The 25,604-nt window shown below is 41.8% G+C and overlaps 1 protein-coding gene across 3 annotated transcripts in view; it reads right to left on the reverse strand.

Annotated features, from left to right (window-relative positions):
- Positions 1–620: 620 nt before the first annotated feature.
- Positions 621–25,604, reverse strand: part of KDM3A (lysine demethylase 3A) — a 54,757-nt gene continuing 29,773 nt past the window's right edge. For 2 of the 3 annotated variants that reach the window (XM_045884597.3, XM_064572234.1), the window contains exons 12-26: positions 23,225–23,439; positions 19,877–20,029; positions 19,641–19,736; positions 19,125–19,252; positions 17,125–17,320; positions 15,010–15,182; positions 14,394–14,630; positions 12,964–13,135; positions 10,391–10,478; positions 9,596–9,726; positions 4,328–4,447; positions 4,109–4,248; positions 2,509–2,685; positions 2,291–2,425; positions 621–1,338 (exon numbers count right to left, since the gene is read on the reverse strand). In XM_045884597.3, coding sequence (XP_045740553.1) covers positions 1,258–1,338; positions 2,291–2,425; positions 2,509–2,685; positions 4,109–4,248; positions 4,328–4,447; positions 9,596–9,726; positions 10,391–10,478; positions 12,964–13,135; positions 14,394–14,630; positions 15,010–15,182; positions 17,125–17,320; positions 19,125–19,252; positions 19,641–19,736; positions 19,877–20,029; positions 23,225–23,439 — 2,242 coding nt within the window. In that variant the 3' untranslated portion in view covers positions 621–1,257. The remainder of the gene's footprint in view (positions 1,339–2,290; positions 2,426–2,508; positions 2,686–4,108; positions 4,249–4,327; positions 4,448–9,595; positions 9,727–10,390; positions 10,479–12,963; positions 13,136–14,393; positions 14,631–15,009; positions 15,183–17,124; positions 17,321–19,124; positions 19,253–19,640; positions 19,737–19,876; positions 20,030–23,224; positions 23,440–25,604) is intronic. The other variant, XM_064572235.1, reaches the window with a different exon arrangement.

Here is a 25,604-nt window from a genome sequence, read left to right on the forward strand (position 1 = left end):
ATGTTTTACAGGTTTTGGCTTGAAGAGGGGGCTGGCATTAGGCAGGGATCTTTGACCTCCTACCTGAGCACATAGGAAAAAACCCAGGCTCTAGGCCTTGTCTCTACTACTTGATTTCAACTTTATTCCTTTCATTTAGTATAACGATAGCTGTCTAAGAGAATCAGGGAGATACAGAAAGGTGGCTTCTTGATGAATTTCTTCCATCAGAAAGGACTATTTTAGATACTACTATTCTAAAACTTCTAGTAATTTCCTTTTCCTTTGTAAACTTACTTTATGAAAGGCCAGAAAACAATGTGTTTTGATCGCTCTGAAATACCTTTTTAGAAGAACCATTTAACCAGTCACTATTTGTTTTTTGTTGTTGTTGTTGTTAACTTCCACTCTGAATTTAGCTAATTGGTGATGTTTCTTTGTAGAGGTGTGACAAGGTTTCCACTTGGCTGGGAAGAAACTTATTTCCATGTTAGCATTATAATAACCACAAATCACTACAGCATCTAATTTCTTTGCTTTTAAGATGAGCTCCTGCAGCAACCTCTTACACTTGTAATATTTGAGAAAAGTCTGTTGAACCTACAACCGGAGGATAACAATGCCAATAAGTGGAGTCAAAATATTATATGAATACTTTAATGCAAAATGCTTAACACTTAAAATTAGCAAAGCTTCATTTAAATTAAAACTCCATTGAACTAAATAAAGATGGTTAAACCCAAGAATTGTACAGTAGTTGATTTCTGCTATATAATGCCAGTCCTAATGCAACACAGCAGGAACTGCATCATTAGCTGTCACTTCCTCTGTCGCTCACCTGAGCCCTACAGGCTGAGGGAGAGGGTACGCCGACACACACAAAACAAAATACAACCAAATAAACTGCGCAGTGATTCCTAATAGTTATAAACCCATTCTGACTAAGCTGTCCAACCCCACAGCTGGGGAGTAACTGCAGGTATTGTTCCAGAGCAGATAAGAGGTTTTGTTTTTACAGAGTATGGTAGAAGTTCTGCACTAGGTGAAAAGTCACAGTTTAAGGATGCATGTTCTGTAAATAGTTCCTACATATACACATTTAGTGTGTGTAAACACTAGAAATATACATTAGACAGAGTACCCTTACCAGTTGGGTACAGTTTAAAAAAGAAGCTGAGGTAACATGAATCTCAAAGTCCACAGGAATCCTGCCTGAAGAGTGATCAGCTGCCAGGAATTCACTTCCAATGTACAGGGGTTAAGGAGTCTCTGGGACCCCTAGGGTTTGCCAAAACTGGATTCACTGGCTTTCAGCATAGCAACTGCATCTTTCACTGCATGGTAGATAACATTCTTCACCTAAAAGAACGGGAGAAATTATGGTCAGTTTACCACTATATCTAAAATCTGTCACTAAGACCAAACATTTCCCCTGCCAGTTTTACTACCATTCTCTCAGTTAAAACTTGGTATTCAAAATGTCGGTACTTAAAAGGCACCTAGACTCCTTTAGGCTAGTATGTCATACACACTTTAAACCCATGCCTCCTTTTCCCCCTTCCACAGGTTTTGATGTCCCATAAACCTGAGCCTGGTGAGTACAGGGAGAGGCAAGCCCCAAGGTACAATTTTTCAAAACTTTTATGTTCCCCTAGTTTTCCAAACATGAAACTGTTACATAATTCACTACTGAAAGCATCTTTAAACCCACTCGCCGAGATCTTCTTTGGATCCCAGAGATTCTGTGCTGCTCTACTCAAGGATGAGAACACAGCACTAAAAGTCTTTGTTCAAGACCAATGTCTGGCAGTTGAGCCAGGATCAGAAGTCAGATCTATTTATTCTCTTTCTTTCTTTCTTTTTTAAAGATTTGAGAGAGAGAGACCATGTGCACTCAAGCATAAGCGGGATAGGGAGAGGGAGAGGGAGAGAGGGATTCCCAGGCCAACTCTGCACTCAGTGTAGATCGGGCTCAATCTCATGACCCTGAGATCATGACCTGAACTGAAACCAAGAGTCGGACACTCGACCGACTGCACCACCCAGGCCCCTCAAAGATCTATTCATTTTCAGTACTAAAGTCTTTCTCTTGGGGCATAGTCCTTTAGAGTATAAACAATAACAAACCAAAGTGAGACTTCCTCTATGTTCATTCCTCCTTGGCCTAAGTAGACAGTGAAACTACACATGAAGCCCGTTTATCAACTCACTGTACCAACTGTGACATGGCCAAGTTCACTGACTCTCTTTAGGTCAGTAATGGGCCATGAAGCCAGAGAGAGAGAATGCCAAGAATCAGTGCTATTTTTACCTGTAATTTATCTTCATGATTGGTATGAGTCTGTGACAGATAACGGAATTCCTGAGTAAGCCAGAAACAGTGTTTAACATGCTCTGGAGAAACAAAATCTTCAGCCACTTTAATACAGCTATATAAGTTATGAACCTAGAAAACACAAGTTATATCAGTAACACATATGCAAAAGTTCTCAGTGTAAAGAGAATAAAGAATAAAATAATGTTTCTTGCCTGATGTGGAGCTCCTGCTGGAATAAATACCACATCCCCAAGAAACTGTACAATAGCCCAGCCTTGAACTCCATACTCTTGATGAAGACGCTTTCTTAGTGATCGGTCTAAATACCAGCTCTGATCATGAATGGGATCATGGTCTGCTGGGTTTTCTTGACCTTGCTCTTCTGATACCTAGAACACATTTGAAATATTATGAAACTGAGCAACACATTGAGGCACAATGAGGGCATTCCCCAACCCCACCCCCAGGCCCCCGAATAGTGTGGACAGTCAGTAGATGTCAGGCCTTCCTTAACAGGTACCCCCCTGGCAGAAAGAGACAGGTGATACTCAAAGACATGAACTGAAAGAACCAAGAGAAAACTGAAAGAAAATGTGGTTTTCCTTCTGTCATTTCCAATAATCTCTGACTGGCAGTCTGCATATTTTTCTAGATACTATGTTTGGACAATATTTTGGTCTAGACTTTTGAATGTAAGTAGGCTCGAGTTCCTTAGAAACAGACTGTTGTACTGCCGTTATTAAAAATCTATATTCATTTAACAACCCGAGTTACAGAGCAGTCCCAAAGACAGCTATAAATTAAATCGGTTTATTCTAGACACAGTATTTGGCAGCAGTATGGAGACCAGCAGGTTTTGGAAGAGTCAAATGATCCTAAGTCAGAAACAGCTTGATTCAAACCAATGCTGTTTAAGGACCTACTTGGCACCAGGAAACAGGCTAGGGGTGTTCACATCTAATCCTTATGAACTGAAGAGTATCAGCCACAGATACTGGATGCACCCATCTTTCCAGCTGCCTAGAACTTCCACACAAAGCCCTTGCTGAACAACCTGACAACCACTGGAAACTTGGAATCGTAAAAGCCCCTGTATCCTGGGGCGCCTGGGTGGCTCAGTCGTTCAGTGTCTGCCTCCGGCTCAGGTCATGATCCCAGAGTCCTGGGATCGACCCCGCGTCAGGCTCCCTGCTCAGCAGGAAGCCTGCTTCTCCCTCTCCCACTCCCCCTGCCTGTGTTCCCTCTCTCGCTGTGTCTCTCTCTGTCAAATAAATAAATAAAATCTTCAAAAAAAAAAAAAAAAAAAAAAAGCCCCTGTATCCCTTTCCAATGGCCCTTTGCAAGCTAAGGGCCACAAGTAATGCCTGAGGCTTTCCTGACCTACTACTAAATGAGGGTGGACAAAACCCACAGGGACCTAAGTAACTCACTCAGAACACAGGTATCAAGGGCCAAGGAATTACACATGAACTTCTGAGGTACTTAGATTTTTAAGGCAATAAAAACAAATAGATGCTAAACAATCAGAGGAATGGTTCGGACCTGAAGGGAGAGCACAAAAATCTCCAAATGCACTATATTGTAAAACACAGTCATAACACAAGGCCTCCTCTTTTCAGAGGTGTGAGCCTGATCATTTTGAAATCTTTGTTCCTCAGCGAACAGCTTCAGCCTAGTCAATCTGATATGCAAAGATTAAACTTCTGAGGTTATGATTATTGCCCAGTAGCCAGTCAGTTCTCAACATGGAGTAATTTCTAACAGTGCTATTCTCCACGCCTCTCTTCACAAGCCATAGGATAGAAAGCACACCTTTTTAAGGAATTCTCGTATTTTCTCTGTGTCCTTTGCAGCATATATGTGCCAGAGGGCTCCTGGCTTCTCTTTTCCTTCAATAAATCGCTTTATTGTGAGTTCATCAGAATCTCCATCTTGGATGGTTTTAAGGACTTCTAGAGCAAGAGAAAGCAAATATCAGACCCCAGTCTCCAACTCAGAGAGTAAGCCTCACTTCTACACTTAGCACCCTACCTTCTTCTTGGTCACACTGTCCTTTGGGAATTCCCACATACACCATGACATTAGCTGCATCAGATACGTCTAAGTGAAGATTTGTGGTTCCGTATTTCCTGTCTTCTGGAGTAATTAATCCTGTCAACAGAAAACACCTTAAATTTACGGAGATGACGAAGGCTGCCACTGTCTCTCCCACTCCCTGTGAGATACCTGGTCACAAGATTTAAAAGCTGCCTCTTATATAATCATGTAAAAGTAAGAGAACAATATTTAATATTAAGTTATGTTAACCTTTCAACTTTGATAGAAAATAATCTCATCAAATATTTAATTATAAAAATAAAAAACCAAGTCCTACCACTAGGACTTATTTATGATGATAGGCAAAGTAGGTCCCTGAAAGACCCTCCTGTGAAGAGCAACTAAAAGTCCAGGATGAAATTATTGAAAAAAATTTTTTTAATGAAACAATGTGCTGGCGAGAGAAGAAGAAATACTCCTAAGCCAAAAAACAAGAAAGCAGGACTCGGGAATGGTAAAGTGGCTCCTAGAGCTGGAATTTGCCAAAAGGACATGTGCTCAACCAGTTCTCAAGCTTTGGTTGTCACAGCCTAGAGTACTCTGGGGCAAAACAAAAGGCCCAGGACCCACTCAAGATGGGGAGTCTAACAGAAAGCCCCCTCACATACACATAAAGCTGGGACCTCAAATGGCTATACACTTAGAACAAGACAGAACACTGCCCAATGCATTCCTTGGTTCCTTCAACTGTAAAAAAAAAATAAGAAAGAAAGAAAGAAAGAAAAGTGGGGAGTGGGGGTAGTGAGCCACAGCATGAAGTCCTGGTTGGTGCTCATAGTCTGAAACTTTCATCTCTTACCCCCAGAAAAAGACTCGCCTTCTCGGCAGTCACGCTGAGGCTCACCGAGCCCTGTGTTCACTGTGGACGGCCCGCCCTGATGTGAAGACCCTTGAATGGGCGAGAAGCATGGCTCATAGGGGGCAGGCAGAGGCCGTCTGCTAACCCACCAGCCCCTGAAACAGCTCTGTTTTGTTTGGAGGAGGCCAAGGGACTTCCCTCCGGCTTGCCAGAGCCTTGCAGTCTGAGGAGCAGCTTGACACAGGACAGGACACCCCGTAACTTCACCCTGGGACAGTAGCCCTAAGAGCCCTGTACTGTAGCGATTTCCTTTCTTTCCATTTAGCTGAACTATCAGCCCTAGGAGAGGGCTGAACATTTAAATATTTAGGCAAAATCAAAGGATAGGCTTTAAAGGATTATCAAAGGAGATTTGCTTTATTTTTTGGGTTTTTTTTGTTTTTTTTTGTTTTTTAAAGATTTTATTTATTTGAGACAGAGAGAATGAGAGAGAGAGCACATGAGAGGGGGGAGGGTCAGAGGCAGAAGCAGGCTCCCTGCCGAGCAGGGAGCCCGATGCGGGACTCGATCCAGGGACTCCAGGATCATGACCTGAGCCGAAGGCAGCCGCTTAACCAACTGAGCCACCCAGGCGCCCTTGTTGTTGTTGTTTTTATTTTACTTATTTACTTGACACAGAGAGAGAGAGACAGCAAGCACAAGCAGGGGGAACGGCAGGCAGGGGAGAAGCAGGCTCCCCGCTGAGCAAGGAGCCTGATGCGGGACTCGATCCCAGAACCCCGGGATCATGACTTGAGCCGAAGACAGCCGCTTAACCAACTGAGCCACCCAGGCGCCCCAAGATTTGCTTTAAAATGGTAAAGGAAAAACAGAACGGGAGGGAATAATGAAATCATGGCAAAAAATTGACAGCTGCTATAACTGGGGGGTAAGTACATGGGGAGTCACTGTATTAGACTTCCAAGTTCTGAGTGCATTTGGAAACTCTTTCTGTAATAAAAAATAAAAAAATTAAAATGTAAGAAGAAAAAGCAATTAATAAAATAGAAAGAAAATGAATGAAATGGACAGTTATAAATGATAGCATGGATGATTATCCAAAAGTCTGATTCTATTTATGTAAAGCTCAAACACAGGTTAAAACTGAAAGAACATTCTGTGGGAATACAAATACATACAGCGGCGTTACAAACGTACAAACTGCAGGACAGCAGGCAACCCTGCGGGAGGAAGGAAGACATGTGATGGGAGAAGAGGGGGGAAGGACGAACAGGTCTCAGAGCTCTGTCAGGCTGCCTGCTCCTTGGCCAGTGCCAAACGGAGGAAAAGAGTTGTGCCAAACAAGGAAGGAAGCGACACCTCCCCAGCTATCAGCCCCACACTCATCCACAGGCAGCTACGGGCCACTGCAAGCTGATAAAACGGTCTCTGAATGAAGAGAGCCTGAGCCTAAACGGAAGCAAGATTATAAAAACATAAAGCTCCCAGGGAAAGGATTCCCAGAATATAGAAATTCCTGGAACATAACACCATGGACAGTTATGAAGAGTACACGAGCTGACACAACAGGGACTGCTGGGTGACAGCACTGGGGTTGCAGGGAGAGCAGTAGAACCAGCCTGGAAATCAGGAGACCCAACGTCCTAGTCCCAGACCTGCTACTGACTGCCCCTCATACATCCTGAGCAGGTCACTGTCCCTGCCACTGTCCTGAAGTCCTGGCCCCCATGGGGAAAACTGGTGGTGGTACGGGGGATGGAGAGATGCGGACTCTCTCTCTAAAGAGCCTTTTCACGCTACTCTGCCTGAGGAGTCCCAGCTCAATCAATCATCCAACCTTTCAAAATGATTGCTCTTTACTGTTTATGATAAGGTGTAAGATGTTTGAAAATGAACACATTTTCATCATTTTCAATCCCTAACTGCTGACTCCGGATGGGAACAATTCTGTCAGAGGTAAAGCTTGTACAGAGTAACACTGCCATCTATCTGTTGGTGTCTATGCTACCAAGCGATTTAAACCAAGCAATTTATTCTGAAACTTCTCAGGTAACCACTTCTCCCCCATAGAGCTTCATGAGGCCTACAAGGCATGGATAATCACTATGCAACACTACACCATTTACTTTAGTGGAAACATAACTTTCATTCACATAGGTTCATCGCAAATCTCCGCTGGGAGCAGCGTACATCCCGAGACCCCAACCAACTAGCTGCTCTGAAGGGCTTGAGGGAAGGAAACTCAGCAGCCCCACAGCGTGTGCAGGGCTCTCTAAACTGAGACCTGAAAAGTAAAGGGAATAGGCTGGGGGACTTCGCCTGCTGTGTCCTCTCTCTCACAGACCATTTCTCACCCTACCCTGGCAGAATGCTCTCAGGCATCTAGGCTGTGGGAGCTTCCCAATATAAACTCCCTTCTCGAAATGTTCCCTGACCCCATTCCAGGTGGATACCCGGACTGACACCATAACAGAAAAACTGTGGGGCTGAGATGCAAGCCCTTGCTTCTCTCATCCCCCAACAGTCTCTGGAGAACACAGCAAAGATACCAAAGGGTTCTGTCCTTTCTTCAGGAGGGCTGCCACCCTCAGGTCTGAGAGACTGGGCGTCAGAGTAATTATGGGAGACAGAATAAAATCAAAGAAGTAATTCTAGAGGACTGGAAAAATGGGGCCCAAGTAGTATAAAAGACTAAAACAAAGTCAGTAAATGATCCAAACAACTGAAACTTCATTCAACAATCAATCAGTAAACAATTCCTTTCCTTCAAAATGGCCAACTATAATCAAGATCTAAATAAAGACCCAACAGAAAATTGGTCAAGGTCACAGCAATAATGATAAAAGACAACTCTGGAAATCATTCCGAGGAAATCATTCTCTATCCTGTGCAATCCTCCGTGTTGGGTAGTTTACTGAGTCATGTCTAAACAATGAAAATCCAATTCAGAGAGTGCTTCTGATACTAACTTAAGTAACAAACTACTACCCCCAACATGGGGGTATTTAAGTGTGGCAGATGTTAAAACCAGCTAGCAGACTGACTTTAAAATGAGTAACAACAAATCAAAACCATGATGAGATACGATCTCACACTTGTCAGAATCACTAAGGTTGGCAACAGAGGAAACAACAGGTGTTGGCGAGGATGCGGAGAAAGGGGAACCCTCTTGCACTGTTAGTGGGAATGCAGGCTGGTGCAGCCACTCTGGAACACAGTATGGAGGTATCTCAAAAAGTGAAAAACAGAGTTGCCTTGTGACCCATCAATTGCACTACTGGGTATGTATCCAAAGGATACAAACATAGTGATGTTTGTATGGGCACATACACCCCAATTTTATAGCAGCAATGTCCACAATAGCCAAACTATGGAAAGAGCCCAGATGTCCATCAATAGATGAATGGATAAAGAAGATGTGGTGGGGCGCCTGGATGGCTCAGTCGTTAAGCGTCTGCCTTTGGCTCAGGTCATGATCCCAGGGTCCTGGGATCGAGCCCCACATCGGGCTCCCTGCTCCGTGAAGGGCCTGCTTCTCCCTCCCACACTCCCCCTGCTTGTGTTCCCTCTCTCGCTATGTCTCTCTCTGTCGAATAAATAAATAAAATCTTTAAAAAAAAAAAAAAGAAGATGTGGTATATATATACAATGGAATATTATTCAGCCATCAAAAAAATGAAATCCTGCCATTTGCAATGACATGGATGGAGCTAGAGGGTGTTTTGCTAGGTGAAACAAAGTCAGACAAAGACAAATACCACATGATCTCATATGTGGAATTTAAGAAACAAATGCTTGAACATATGGCAGGGGAAGAAAAAGAGAGGGAAACAAATCATGAGACTTTTAACTACAGAGGAAAAAACAAACGGTGTTGGAGAGAGGTGGGTGGCGGATGGGATAGATGGGTTGTAGGTATTAAGGAGGGCACTTGTTATGATGAGTGCCGGGTGTTATATGTAAGTGACGAATCACTGGATTCTATTCCCGAAACACATAGCACTCACTATATGTTAACTACCTGAAATTTCAACAATAAAAAAATAATAAAAAATTTTAAAAATAATGAGTAACAAAATTAGATTAATTTAATGATACAACCACTAAAAAATTATCACACTAAAAACTATTAAACAACACAAAGATTTTACGATAGAACATAAGATGTAGAAGAGAGAAAAATAAAAAATCACACACGCCCTACAACTGCAACTATGAAAAGGAAATACACCTACACGTGAAAAGGAATGAAAGGAAATATGCGAAACTGAAGCCCACTGCTGTGTGAAGTGTTAGGATTATAGAGGTCTTCCATCTCCAACTCCCTCAAAAGCAATTTTCCAAACATTCTGACATGCTCTATTCCCATTAAAATTTTTTCAAGTTAGCCATTTCTTCCTCACCGTAAGCATTATACATCTTGGGACCAAGATCTGGCCTCACAAAGTAGTTTGGCAGCCTGGAGGCCAAATTTAGTTTGCCATCTCTCCGTGTGTACTCAGGCAGTGGAATATTGGCCATCAGATCATCAAACCTAGGACAAAAGAACCAACCATCATTGTGTGATCTGTTTTGTTCCTTCTTACCAAAAGGAACAAATAAAAATATCTGTGCTTGTAAAAATGGAGAAAGCTTTCCTTGAACAATATTTAAGAGTAGAATTATAGTAGTTATGAACAAAGATATCTTCTTTCTCTCCCACAGCATGCATCTTTATCAAAATGATCTGAAATACGTCAGTAACTTCCTGATAAGAAGTGACACTCAGGAATGTACTACTATTCATTAGTTCTAAGGATCCTTTTCAAGGTTCAAGCTCAAATTAGGAAAATGGATCTACCAATTCAGCTGTCTTGCTATCTAATGCAATATCGTTACACTGAACCCTGAGAGGTCCAATCCCAATACTGCCTCCAAGTCAGAGGCCGCACAGCTCATGTGGCCTCTCTCTGGCCACGTACTACAGTGGAAATGTGTGAAGATTCCATCAGTCAGCCAAATCTCAAAGTCAGTAACCTCTTTATCTCATTTAAAACACACATATCCAAAGACTGTAGTCTAAAAATACAGTATCAGCACCAGTAAAACTATTCCATATTTCATCTTTCCCTTTTGAAAACTTTTCTCACCACCTCAAGAAGAATTTATCCTACCAAGTCAAGGACAGAATCATCCCTCCCCCCTGCCAATAATCATACCTAGAAGGCATCATATCTCTAAAATCCTCTCCTGGTGGCCAGTCCTTAAGTTTCAACACCATTGGTTCTTTTTCATTTTTCAAGCGGTCTGAAAGGTAACCAGAATTACTGAATTTTACTATTCATAACTCAGAAACAGACCACCTAGTACACAAATATTATTTTCTTTAATATTCCCCTCCTGCCAACTGTTTTATTTTTACATTGCCAAGAAATCCATTCGTACCCAGGAGGCAGCGGGGGTAGCAAAATAAAAATTACCAACTAATCTTTTCTAGATGCTTCTTAAAATTGCAGTTCATTCTTTGAGATTTCAGCCACCCCCTTTGCCCATTATACATAGTTGTGGTGTTTTGACAGTTGTCTGTCTCAGATCCAGTATCTTCCTTCTATACAGTGTTCTGGAAGAAGTGAGCAGCTCCTTAACTAATAAACAGCAATGAACTTTAACAGTAAGAGGTCACAGATGTTTAGTAGCCCAGGTTTTCTAAGGCTACCATGAAATAAAAATGACTTGTTTTGTTCAAAGAGACTGAAACCACCTGACGTTCTGTCCAGGGACAAGTAGGGCCAATAGCACCATGTAGTTCAGTCAGAACTGTTACCCGTTGCAGGTAATGGCAAGGAATCAAGAACCAAGGAACTCTAATCGAAAAAGATGTTGGTAATTATGATCAACAGCAATGACAACTATTATTTCATTTCTTGCTGTGCTCCAGTCTCTGCCAAGTGCCTTAACCATTTAATCCTTACAACTAAACCCAGTATCTCAATGAGATTAGACACCATTTAATATTCCCATTTGGGGACGAGGAAACTGACAGACACACCCAAGGTCATCCAGCTACTAAGTGGCAGAATTGGGACTGGAACCCAGGTTTGACTTCAGACCCGGTACTCTTGAGGACTAACATCTGTATAATGTTTTGTAGTCAACCAAGTACTGTCCCATAACCTAGTTTAAATAAGTGCACACTCCAGGAGGAAACAGAAAAATACAGGGTAACAGGGTATGTTCAGAATACCAGCAGTATGTTAGTGTGGGTGGTGTGTTGGGGGTGTGTGCAACAGAATCATCAGTATAGAACGGGCAAGCTATAGTTGACTTGGAGCTGTTTTCACCATCTGCCAGCATGAGGAAGTTTGAGTCCCAGGAAAATTAAGTTACCAAGCTCCTATACACAACAAGGACATATCAAGAGACAGGATTTGAACTCAGGCCTCACTGGAAAGCTTCAAAAGACTTATTGCCCAGACACAGAGTTTAGGGTCAGCTGCACAGCACTGCCTTGCCAGGTCAGGTCCCTTCCCGGGGCACCAGTATCTAGGGACTGAGGGAGGCAGGGGGACAAAGGCCCTGACATTTCTAACTTTAGCCCAACCTGAGACAACGAAGGGCAGTATGTGTTTCAGAACTCCCTGCAAGACTGGCCGAGGCTTTGTTGAGTCTGCACTGTGGCTGACTCCTTTTCCTGCTCTCTCCTCTGTTTCACAGATGCTGATCCCTAAGTAACCATCTTCTGTCTGAAACTCCATTCTTAGCATCTACTTGTGGAAAACCCCATCATGCCTTGTATTAAAAAGTTAGCTACGGGGCGCCTGGGTGGCTCAGTCGTTAGGCGCCTGCCTTCGGCTCGGGTCATGATTCCAGGGTCCTGGGATCAAGCCCTGCATCGGGCTCCCTGCTCGGCGGGAAGCCTGCTTCTCCCTCTCCCACTCCCCCTGCTTGTGTTCCCTCTCTAGCTGTCTCTCTCTCTGTCAAAAAAAAAAAAAAAAAAGTCAGCTACAACTTTGTTATAAAGTTTGTTGAAAGTATGAGCTATAATCTATAAATGTGGGTAAAATGGAATAAGAAAGCAATAGATTAAAAGGTGTGTGTCTAAAAAAATGAGAGTGATGAATGAGTGAATCTGAATTACGGAAAGTCTGATGAATGAACTGGCCAAACCCTCCAGTGGGGATGGGGGCCTGTGCTGATGTGAATCCCTAGGGCCTATCATGAACTCGATGTTCCTGGAAACAATTTATTGACTGGCCAATACACAGAAAGGGCCAAGCCTCAGCACTAGACACACAAACCTTACTGCCTCAACGGCCCCTAGCCCAGATGCAGTAGGCAGTGACCAGGATACCCCGTGTTAAATGCATTCACATTCCCTGGCATCTTCAGGTCTACTTATCTTGTTAAACAGTAGTTAAAATTTTTAAAAGCAAAAAGGATGTATGAGGGTGAGACACACATAAAACCACCAGCCTTGAGTCACAGGCCCCGGCTTTGTGCTCCCCTCCCCCTGGGCAAAGTGAAAGCACAGAATTTCTGTCATGGGATAGACGTGGAGCCACCTGGAGTACAGATGACCAAAACCTCACCTCTCTAAGGAACTACAAAGTGAATGTTGCCTTGGTTTGAAAGCATAACTTTTAAAAAGAAAGGGGAAGAAGAGATAAGACACGAATTTTAAACTCCAAGATCACGGACAATGCTGTTGTTGCCACTGAGGGGCTTCAGACTCCTGCTACTCCTGAGCCCTCCTTCCACATTCTAACTCCCTTAAAAGGGCTTTAATACATACTTGGAACATCTTCAAATCCATCCCAGAAGTCTCCTACTGTGGCTCCTGTGATGATTTCATTGGTCCTACAGTTAACTAGGTCGACTTCCTGATTTCCAAACTCTTTCCTGAAGGATTCAGGTTTCCAAAGGTCAGTGTTCAATTTATGATGCACTCCTGACACCATCACTGGCTAAAAGAGAATGAAGACTTTAGTTTGAACTCCTCTAGGTCTGTCCCCAAACCAGTGGCAGCCCCTTTTCAAACTGCTGCTTGTTTGTTTCTCTGTGGCTGGTCCTCAGTGGCAGATCCCGAGGTGACAGCTTAGTGCTCTGAGCTGCCATACCACTTCTTGTTTTCATGTGCTCCTTGCTCTCAAACTACATTAGTAAGCTTCCAGAAGCAAGGATCCCATCTTATGACTCAGAGGCCATTACTCACAGAATACCAACAGCAAGTCTCAGGACCAGGCAGGGAATGTAAAGGAGAGACAAAGGTGGTAGGAGTGTCCTGTCCAAAAGGGGTGCTGCCATTGGTCTCCAGCCTGTTGCTGCCAGGCAGGAACATGGACCTGCGGTTGCCATCCCAATCTTTATGTGCAACAGCCTAACTAAAATATTGAGAAGTTCAATTTTTTTAAACATTATGGAATCCAAACAAAACTTGGCTGGTGGATAATACTCAGCCTGTCGTTGTCATCATGAGCAAATCTTATTAGTTAGTTATACAGGGCTGAAAAAAAAGGCAGGAACTTTTTTTTGGTTAAATACATACATTTCTCTATTTGGCAATTCCCCAAGTCCTGGCCTTGTCCAAGAACATAGTGTCCCTTTAGTGAGGACTCCATTTGGCTCCAAAGAGAAGCCAAAGATCCAGAATACAAAAACCAAAACAAGAAAGCAAAGGAGCAAGTCCACAAAGCCATGCATCTCCCAAACCATCAACCAAAATGTAAGCTGGAACAATGCAGGCCCCTTGGAGACCACACACCAGCTCCAAGAGGACACCACATGGCTCTGGCACACCTAAAATTGCCTTCAGCATAAGCGTTTTAATTCAGGGAAGAGGGACACGTGATTTTGATTGTATTCTGTCTAATCCCCCAAGCCCCATCAGCCTGTTAGTCTTGCTCGCACTCCTCCTGTTGAGGTTTATCACCCAAGAATCACATAGCCCAGAAAGCATTCATCAAAAACCCAAAGATGACTGGTTTAGAAGCAGTCAAAACCTCACTGGAAGAGAGCTCAGGAATGTCTGCTGTAAAAAATAACTCAGAGCTACAGTGCCTTAATTATATTCACCCTAAACAATAAAGTACAAAAAGAGCAAATAAGGTATATACCACTTACAAATGAAGGGTGGTGGGGTGGGGGGCAGGACTGTCAGAAGCCTACTAAAAGAACTGAGAAAGGGGCTCTGAACTGGGTTGGGGGAGCAGAGGTCCCTCTTACCTGCCCTTGTTTCCAGCACTCCCTAAACACATTCCAGTTGCTCTTGTTGTTGGGATCCTGGAGGCAGAGCAAGCGATTATCACACAGCCAATAGTGAGGAGTGTCAAAGCCCAGAATGCTGGGCTTAATAGTCAGTCCTTGAGGCCTCTTAGATAAATCAGAGGAAGTTTTATTTTGCACCAAAGAGGCAAAGATGTCATCAAGGATTTTTGGTGTATTCTTCAGTCCATTTTCTGTCTGAATTTGAGAAAGAACACAAGTCTTTAAATAGGTCATTGCCTACCATCAAAAAAACCCACTCCTATAATGCTAGGATAAAGATCAAATATCCAGAAGAGTCCAAGTCAGGGCCCTAAGACAAATAGGTAAATTCCCTTCCCCCACTTGACATTACAACTCATAGAAGTAGGTACAGAAAAAGTTTAATGAAAAAATGGCCCAGCTCGGTACTATAACCCTGTGAAGTCCACCTGCCAATGAAACCTTCTGCACCTAGGTGGAAAGCCTAAGATTCGTATCTTCTTTCTACTGTCTGTTTCAATTTCTCTAGTCTCTTCCTGTTCTGACTCTATTCATTTTTACAAGACGGAATACAAACAATAAGGCAAATGTATACCTTTCCTGTAGAGGAATTCAAGAGATTTCGGAGGAAACCAGAATTGTTGTTGCTTACAGGTGTTAAAATTGTGCTGTTAAAGGTGTGGAGGACTGTGCTGGATTTGCTCAAAGGGGGAAGGGGTGGAAGGCATTTGATTTCATTCTTTAGAATTGGCATCGTCGGTTGTTTTTCTAGAAACAAAACCAAAAACATCCAGATGGAAAAGCATTCTGAAAGGCAAATCCCTTACTTGTCTTCTATTAGTAGAATTACTTTGGAACTTGGTTTTCATTTACTTCAGAACCAAAAAACTTAAGAGGATAAATCCTAATGAAATCACTGATTTAGACAAGGATTTTCCACTGGTATTAAAACAGTAAGTACCCAACATTCAAGGTGATATTGGTTTTTTTGTTTTAATTTTTTTCCCCCCAGTATAGCTGACAATGTTCCTTTAGTTTCAGGTGTACAACATTGTGATTCAACTTCTCTGTTATACTGTGCTCACTCAAGTGTAGCTCCCATCTGTCACCATAGGACACTGTTACAAGACCATGGACTGTAATCCCTATTGCTGTGCCTTTTATTCCCATGTCACCTTCATTCCATAATTGGAAGCGTCTCCCACTCCCCTTCACCCACCCCTCCACCCTACACCCCCCTTTGGCAATCATAGGTCTGATTTTTTTATTCATTTGTTTTTTTAGATTCCACATGCATGAAATCATATGGTGCAAATGGTATTTTTTAAACTTCCATTTTCTTTTTCTTTTTTTTTTTTTTTTAAAGATTTTATTTATTTATTTGACAGAGTGAGACACAGCGAGAGAGGGAACACAAGCAGGGGGAGTGGGAGAGGGAGAAGCAGACTCCCTGCCGAGCAGGGAGCCTGATGCGGGGCTCGATCCCAGGACCCTGGGACCATGACCTGAGCTGAAGGCAGACGCTTAACGACTGAGCCACCAGGCGCCCCTAAACTTCCATTTTCTATTTGTTTGCTCCTGGTATATAAAATAAAATTTTTATAAATTAACATTGTAACTAGCAAACTTGATAGATCTGTGTTTATTAAATACAGATATTTTAGATTTTTCACAGGTATAATCAGATTGTCTAAAATATCAACAGCTTTATCACTTTCTTTCCAATCCTAACATCTTTTTTTGTTTGCCTTACTGCAATAGCCAGGACTTCCAGTACAATGTTTAATAAAATAGTGATGGCAGGTATCCTCTTATTGCTGAATAGAGGCACACTGTTAAAAATACTCAACCAATTAAAAAAAAAAATCATTATGATGTTTGCTGTCAGTTTTATTGTAGAAACTCATTAGACTGAGGATGTTCCCTTTTGTTCCTAATTTAAAAGTTATTTTTTTTTTTAAATCGTGAATAGGTATTGAATTTTACTACTTTCTGTGTCTTGGCACATGACTTTTCTTCTGAAGCCCTGCTTGGTCATACTGTAGAATTCCTTTATCTAGAGTACTGAAACTTTGTTTAGGATCTTTGCATGAAAGAAATTAACCTCCAATTTTTCTTTCTTATAACATAGCTAAAAAAGCAGAATCACATAAATTCTAATTTAACTACCTGACTCTAAAGCCTGTATTCTTTATACTGTCATCAGTATCCTAAGACAACAGCACAAATGAGAAAAATAAAACTGAAGCCAGAACATTCCAATTAGACAAAACAGGAACAACAGGGTAAGGACAGAAAAGTAGAAATCATTTATTAAAACAAACAAGTCTCAGCCTAGAGTCCTACTGTCAGCAGAAGTTCTCCCTTTTGGGACTTCATTTTTCTTTTCTTTTCTTTTTTTTTTTTTAACGTAGGCTCCACACTCAGTGTGGAGTCCAAGACGGGGCTTGAACTCACAACCCTGAGATCAAGAAGTGAGCTGAAGTTAAGAGTTGGATGCTTAACCAACAGAGCCACCCAAGTGCCCCTTGGGGCTGCATTTTAAAAATACTTGAATTTCGGTCAGGTCTCCCTGGTGACTACAGGCAACCACTCCTTTCCATTCCACACACTTCTAATCACACTGTCCTCACAGCAACTGAGGCTGCCAATCCCCTCCGAGAATGGACTCAAGTTCTCAGGAACCCACAGGAAAGCAGGAAACCCTCACCCTTGTTTTCCTTGTTGACATTCCCACTGGTCAGGTCCGCCAGCCAGTTTAAGGGAGAGGTGCTGGCTGGACAAGCAGGCTTCATGCTACTGGCTGGCTTGGAAGCGGCTTCCCCAGCCACAGGCACTGGCTCCAACACCAAGGGATTCTGCTGGAACACGGCACCAAGAGTAGGTTTTTCCCCAGCGAAAGAAGTCTGTGTTGAATTTAAAAAGAGAGTTTTCCACAAGCTGAAACATTACATTTCCTTTTCCTTATCTTCTCCCCTAACAGCTCACCAGTAAGAGAGAAATATCCCGAACAAAACCACCTAACAGCCCTGGACATCACAATTGCAGTAATCTTATACTAATAGAGCAAAACTATTAAAGTAGAAGAGATTTTAATTTTTTTTCAGCTTTTAAGTATTACTGGTGAAAACAAAATACAGCAAGATATCCCTCCCTAACCCTTAATCAACCATTTCCTGCTCATACATATTTCTATCACTCCACCTATCATGTTGCTTTAAAAGGACCAGTTTGTGCCTATCTCCCCTGTGAATTCACAGTATCCTGAATAAGCACTCACAACATGGTTGCTGAATGAATGAGTGAGTGAGTGAGTGAGTGAGTGAGGCAGGGTAGGAAAGGTACAGCTATGATTTCAGAAGGAAATGAGATGCAGAGAAAAACAATGTTCTTTTGTTTTAGCATAGCATAGTAGGCTTTAAAAATGAGATGAACAGCTCTTAAAAGAACTCAAACATTTAAAAAACTAGACAGGGCACCCCACTTATTTTTGTGTTACTTAACTGCCTTGACTTAGCTGATGAGTTTATACAAACATAAGAAGGAAAAACAGTCAAATTTCTGCTGTGGTCCCAGCCTTTCTTTTACGTGTGATGGATTTCTCTGATACTCAATTATCAGTATTGTTTATTATTCCTCTGTTACTTATTTTTTTTTAAAGGAGGCTCCATGCCTAGCACAGAGTCCAGTGTAGGGCTGGAACCCATGACCCTGAGATCAAGACCTGAGCTGCTGAGATCAAGAGCCGGACGCTTAACCAACTGAGCCACCCAGGTGCCCCAATTCCTCTGTTACTGATGAGGACGCAGAAGCATATGTAAATCAGCTGATGTCATGCAACCAGAAAATGGCAGAAGAATTCAAATTCAGTTCTGAATCTAAAAAGCACAGCTCTTCTACCTCTACTGCCTTTCACACCACAGCTTTATGAAAATGTGGAATTCTGCTATCAAATACAACATGGGAGAAGACAGTGGGGTGAAGGGGAAGAAGGGAGAGAGAGCAGGGCAGACGTGATGGTGGAGGTGAAGGGAAGCTACCAGGAAGAGGCACATGAGCACCATGGAAATGAACATTTTTTATGGTGAGCGAGGGGTAAAGTTCATTTCAATATTATTTTCTTTAATCCTTCAAATATAAATATATTTTTAAAGATTTTATTTATTTATTTATTTGACAGAGAGACTGAGAGAGCAGGAACACAAGCAGGGGAGTGGGAGAGGGAGAAGTGGGATTCCTGCCGAGCAGGGAGCCCGATGCGGGGCTCGATCCCAGGACCCCGGGATCATGACCTGAGCCAAAGGCAGACGCTTAATGACTGAGCCACCCAGGCGCCCCCAAATATATATCTTATATAGATAATATATACTCAATAATTTTAAAAGATTATCTTAACTCTGTAAAACATGAGAAGTTTTTTAAAAACCCACATAAAATTCAACAGCAACTCATTAAGTAAACTAAAATAGAAGACTTTTTGCTTTTTCAAGGAACAAAAATTAAAACCTACTAAAAGAGGCTACAGATGAGGTCCACAAAAATGTGAAAAGTGAGAATGGGTCCATGAAGTGTCACATAAAATGTAGAAGTTGTCTATTTCCACTGAACACTGTCCCCATGTTCCTTTCAAATATACTACAGAAATCCTTGGGTTGTTTGAAAAGACAGACAACAATCTCAAGGATGGTGAATCTAGCATAAATAGTATACCTGTTTTATGTCTTCCTTTGAGGCTGGCTTTGAAAAGAGTTTGAATTGCCTGTTTGAACAGGGACAATTTGCTTTTATTCCCCATTTTGCTCTCACAGAATGAACAATGTCTCCAACATCATAGAGGGCTAAAAAAAGGGCAGAGACAAACATCTCAACAAGGGTATTAGGTACTTTCAACCTCAACATTACAAAGCAGAAACTGGTATTTCCAACAGAATTACTTTACTTTTTTTTTTTTTTTTTTTTAGGCAACATGGTGCTTAGATTCTCTCCTTTTCTTCCTAAGTATGCCTTGCCCCGCAATGCATCATTTTCCTTCCTTCTACAAAACTATTCACAAGACCTTAATCAAAAAGTTTTTGGGGCATGATTTAATATACCTTTGAACAATTTATGGTACATACTAAAATAAGTTATCAAGTAATTATACTACATAAAATAAAACCAAACGACCAGACCCTATAAGCTAACCAAAAGAAGGGGGAAAGAAAATCAATGCACCACACGAAATACCTTTCCCAGGAATGATTTGCGTAGGCATTAGGTTCTCTGGTTCATGTATCTGACTCTTCACACATCTTAGCCAAGAGAAAGTCTTATAGGAAGCACCTGCAAATAAATGATTTATAGTAACTGCTCCTCATGGACTCTGGCCCCAAATATTTCAGAAATCCATTTACCACAAATCAATAAAAAGCTTAATTTAAGAGTGTAAGAGGGGCTTGGAGGAGAATCAAGTCATTTCTCACCTTGTTGGCAATTCTTCCTCTTCATCCGGTAGCAATCCACACACACTCCAAACCCACACCTAGGACACACCCAGTGCAGGTTGAAGATGGTGGTGTCACACACATCACACATTTCCCGAACACCTTTGACAGCTCGCTTCCAAGCAACCTGTCCTAAAAAATCAATAAATCACTTAGTCTTGGGGGAGGAGAGGGTTTTTGAAATAAAACATGAAAGGGGAGGGAAACTGATGTCATTCCTCCCTCTTCTTGGAGTTCTCATCAACTCTGTTCAGCCTTCAAAGACCATCTCAAATGCCCCCCCTTTCCAACCTTTCCACCTCCACCATGAAGCTCTCCTGGATTCCTTCAGCACTCTCATCAACTTGTATTTGTACTTCAGACTCAGGCTTCTTCACACTGTATGCAGTCAGGTGTGGTTTTACCTCTCCCTAGGAAACGAAGCTCTGTACAAGCAGAATCCCTGCTTGAAGGGCTGAGCCTAGTCCCCACCCACTCTGCACAGTGATGGTACATACTAAGTACTGCAGAATAAATCAATGAAAAAAGCAGCAGTAATTACAGAAGCTGCAGTTCAGACACAGGTATTACACAGCAGTGGTTCTTTCACCTTTCAGATCATGAGCCCTTTTCAGAATCTGAAGACAGCATGGACCATGCTTTCTCCAAAGGAAAAAAAATGACTCAGATACACAAAGCCAACATAGATTGTCAGATTATTCACACAGGCCCTGAATCCACTCACACACAGCCTATGAAGAACTCCAGGGGGTTAAGGAACCTGGAGGGAGCAGCACATTAACTTAACAATAGTACAAAGTTGGTTTCTTCATGGACCAGAGTCAGAAACTTGACTTTTTTTTAGTGTCAATAGTGATGCAGGCATCCAGGACTGACTCACACTAACCAAATAACCAATAGGTTGAGGCATAATTCAAGATTCTACAAACTGGTATCTTCTGTAGCAGTGGCCAAGCCCTGATAACTAGACGGAGGGGCCTTCCAGGACTGGGTAAGACATCATACCCCTTCCCCCAGTATGGAGGAATGCCAAATCAGGTATCAGAAAGCTTCAAGGAGTATGTGCAAAGTGAAGACATTTTCCTGGGTCACAGAAAAGCCCAATGTTTGTTAACCAGAAAGCTCTTTTCCTCTCTCTCGAACAAGACTGGATCAATACTGTCACATTCTTGTTTTATGGAAAATACCTTTTTCCTAATCCAATTTGTGGTTTATTCATTCCTTCTTCCAACTGATCAAAACAGAAATGATCAACTTCAGTTTTTACCAAATTAATCCAACTGCTAAATGAACTTCTGCCATTTCATTATAATGTAATAGCTCAGCGTACAATACACAGAGCTTTAGGCATTTTATAAATGAGGTTTTATGAACTTTTCCTTGGTCACCTGGATTAGACTATTTTATTAGAGAGTATTTAGATCTCTTAGCCACCCATTTAATGATTATTTGTCATTGAAAAGACAGGACAAATGTATAAAGGTTGACACCTGCTTCCTAATATTAGGATCAGAGGGTAAGCCCTCTAGGAACATCTTATGGTGCATTTGTCAATACCATTCACAGTGAGTTCCTCTCTTCAACTGACCAGCTTGTCACAGAGGAAAGAGAGGAACAGGATAATCAAAAAGGCAAGGAGGAAAAGTTAATCCTATTTAAACCCTCAAGGACAGAGTTTCTTAATTATACTCTTAAATGACAGCTATCTGTACCTTTTTCTTTTTTTTTTTTAATTAATTAATTTATTTATTTGAGAGAGAGAGAATGAGAGAGAGCAAGCACATGAGAGGGGGGAGGATCAGAGGGAGAAGCAGACTCCCTGCCGAGCAGGGAGCCCAATGCGGGACTCGATCCAGGGACTCCAGGATCATGACCTGAGCCGAAGGCAGTCGCTTAACCAACTGAGCCACCCAGGCGCCCCATCTGTACCTTTTTCTGTACCATTATTCAGATGACTTCTCTTGAGCAAAGAAAAAAACATCAGTTGCTTTTAACAAGTCCTGCTAATTCAGGAGTGAAGTTACTAATATATTTCAAAGAAGTGTTTCTACATTCCAGTCATTTATATACCTACCTAAATAACCTCTAGATCAGTTACTTAAGAATTTTTCTTTAACCTCACTACTTTTACTTAAATGTATGTAATTAGGAAACTCTTTATCTCTACTAAAATTAGAAACCAGTGCCACTCATCCTAAATAGAAAATTACAGAAAAACAACTTCAATAAGATTCTTGATTTTTAAGAGTCTCTACTACTCCAACAGAATGGAGTGATTCTACAGTGATTTACTTTGGCCGAGTACTCTGGCTCATGACTTTGGCTGCACCCCAGAGCTCACGATCCCATTCTCTTTCTAGCTCTGAATTCCTGCTCCTCCGAATGCCTCAATTCCCATTCCATGGACTTGGAAATTTAACAATATCCGTACTTATCCAATAAATTATTTTTGCGAAGCTAGCTTCAATTAGTTTCTGGTACCTACAACCAAATTTCTCAAGACTGGTATGTGCGGATGCTTGTATCGAAACATATTTGGTTATGCAAAGTCTGAAAAGATATATACAAGAAATGAAAAGGCTTCACTTTTAAGTTTCAATCATTTGGGAAAGATAAAATGATGGAAGGAAGCATGAGACTTTAAAAACAGCTGCTCCTGGGTGCTTCTGGCTGGATACCTCACTTTTAGAGGCATAAAAAACAGAGGTGTGCTGTTCTCCCAGGTTATCATACGGTTCTCATGTGTCACTCACAGTGATCCCTGTGGATCACTGTTAGAGTGCTCTTAAAGAGGAGAAGACATCGGCATTCACCCAGCTGGAACCTCCAAGTATCCTGTTAAAACCTTGACTCTAACAGAATCCTTTTCACCTGAGCTTATGCCCATTCTCATGCCTGGGACCCAGCCCCCCAGATTCTGATTTAGTAGGTACAGAACAGAGCCTGTCCGTTCTTATTTTCTTTGAAATGCATTCCTGATTATGAACCTTTGTCTTAAAAATAACCCAACCTGAGGCCTCATCCCCTTTTGATGAGCCCACACTGCTGATAAAGGCTGTGCAAATTCTACCATTACCTCACCTTCACCTTTCTTTAAAAAAAGGAGTTTCACTCCTTTGATACCTGCCCCAAAATAAACCCCAGAGATAGGTGACTGACTCTGATGAAACCAACAGGCAGTTATAAAAGGGAAAATACAACTTCATTATACCAAAGTCATCCAAACTTCTGGGTGAAAATGAAACTCATACAATTAGAACTTAGGTGTCATTTAGGAACAAAATCAAGTTGGACTCAAAAATCCTACCCCCTAAGAGATGCTCTTACTGTGTGGCTCAATAGTTGACATAGCTTCCTTTTCAGAAATCACCATTTGACAGAAGTGGTCTCCAATGTTGGCCAGGATATACTTCGCAGTGTCCAAATCAGTCCCCACAACGTTTTTGGTTAAAGGCAACCATAAGCCAATTGCTTCACTGTCGTACTTGTTTGGTGTTAAGAAGCCTTCTACCCGCAATACACCATGTTTGTTGAACTGTAACCTAGAGGAAGTGGAGGAAAAAAAGTGTGTTACACACACACACGAAATTGGATTTACATCTTGTAGTTACTATTTAAGATCAACGAATTCCTTCCCAGTTTTCTGTAATCTCAATGGCTAATTATAGCCAATTGTTACTTGGCAATGTCAGGGGAAAGATTTAAAAGATTTAAAAATTTCCAAGTTTTCCCTCGGAGGACATGGGGAGGGAGGCAGGGGAGAGGTGTTTTGCACTTCAACCAAGATCTAATCATACTGCCTCCAGAGGCAGCTGTTGAACCTTCCAGACTTGGGACTTAACAGCAAGGACAATCACAAGTCACCACAGAAGAAAACGGAAAACAGAAGGTGATAGATAATCTGATCAGATTTGAATACAACCACTCCTTCAAGAATAATGCTCAGCAAAGGAAGGCTAACCCTAAGCAGTCACTGAAGCCATGACCACGCAGATCCATGAGGAAGTCAGCACCCATATGAATCCTAGCTGCAAATTATTGTGTAAGCTTCTGGAATGAGAGGCAGTGTTAAGACGGACCTAAGTACCTGAAGTGGAGCAAAAAGGCAGAATACTTTCTCAAGATTCTCTTTCAATATCTTTGACACCTGTTTTTCCTAAGCTACATATTAGTTTTGAATTTTTTCAAAATTCATTCGAAATGACATATGTCAATCTAGTTGGAGACACAGAAGTAGACATAAAATACACAGTGAAATAGGTAGGATATCGTAACAATCATTAAATCTTATAGGAGCCCGAGGAGGAAGTACTGACTATGAGTTTTGTAGGACTAATATTAAGACTTCATAGTAGAAATAGTGATTAAGATTGGCCTTACCAGAAAAGGTAGACATTAGCTAAGAGAAGCATGTCAAGGAAACAGTATTTCATTCAAAAGAAAGAAAAATGCAGGGATCTTGATTTCTCCATTGGTCACTGGCCAGCTACCAAGTCTTTGAGCCCATGAGATACACCTAAAGTTGTATTTTATTTTATTATTTTTTAAAAGATTTTATTTATTTATTTGAGACAGAGAGAATGAGAGAGAGAGAGGGCGCCTGGGTGGCTCAGATGGTTAAGCGTCTGCCTTCAGCTCAGGTCATGATCCCAGGGTCCTGGGATCGAGTCCCGCATCGGGCTCTCTGCTCCTTGGGAGCCTGCTTCTCCCTCTGCCTCTCTCTCTCTCTGTCTCTCATGAATAAATAAATAAAATCTTAAAAAAAAAAAAAAAGAATGAGAGAGAGAGCACATGAGAGGGGGGAGGGTCAGAGGGAGAAGCAGGCTCCCTGCTGAGCAGGGAGCCCGATGTGGGACTAAAGTTGTATTTTAGAAAAACCATTTGTCCAGAAGAGTGTAGAATGAACTGGAAGGACACTGGGAGTTGCTTAACAGATGAGAATTAATTTCAAGCGGTCCAAAGGAGAGATGCAAATTTTTAATCGACAGCCCAAATTAAGAGACAGTTTCAATACTAAAAAACGAATTCGAAAGCTATTTCAAAGGGGGAGATGGCAAATAGGCTTTGGCAATTGGGCTTTAGGACTGAGACCCTAACCCTCCTATTTTATCTGCAGGGAGTGTAATTAAGAAACAAACTTGGGGAGGAGGCTAATAATGACAGCCTTAATCTTCTCTTTAAACATCAGGGGGGGGAAAAAAGGCTCTATTCTTTAAATTATTACATTCTTTTTTTTTTTTAAAGATCTTATTTATTTATTTGATAGAGAGAGACACAGCGAGAGAGGGAACACAAGCAGGAGGAGTAGGAGAGGTAGAAGCAGGCTTCCCGCAGAGCAGGGAGCCTGATGCGGGGATCAATCCCAGGACCCTGGGATCATGACCTGAGCCGAAGGCAGACGCTAAACGACTGAGCCACCCAGGCGCCCCTAAATTATGACATTCTTTTTACCCAAGAAATGAATTTGTTCTAATTTCCACTAGACTGGCTTCTACTACGCAACATTAAGCAAAGGCACTTTCCTCTTCAAAGAAGTCAAAAATGGGAAAACAGCTAAGTCATAAAATCAGTGATTTCTAGATGGTTACAAAATACTGGTTTAAAAAAAAGCTCTAGTAATATTCAAAAGAAAAAACTAATTGTCTCCTCCTCAAAAGGCCTCTGCCACTTAAAACCAAAATCAAACAATCTCTCCCCTCCAGTCCAC

This window comes from Mirounga angustirostris, unplaced genomic scaffold (assembly GCF_029215605.1).
Source record: "Mirounga angustirostris isolate CCGP_5_RB_7025 unplaced genomic scaffold, mMirAng1.0.hap1 SCAF_10, whole genome shotgun sequence".
NCBI classification, from domain to species: domain Eukaryota; kingdom Metazoa; phylum Chordata; class Mammalia; order Carnivora; family Phocidae; genus Mirounga; species Mirounga angustirostris.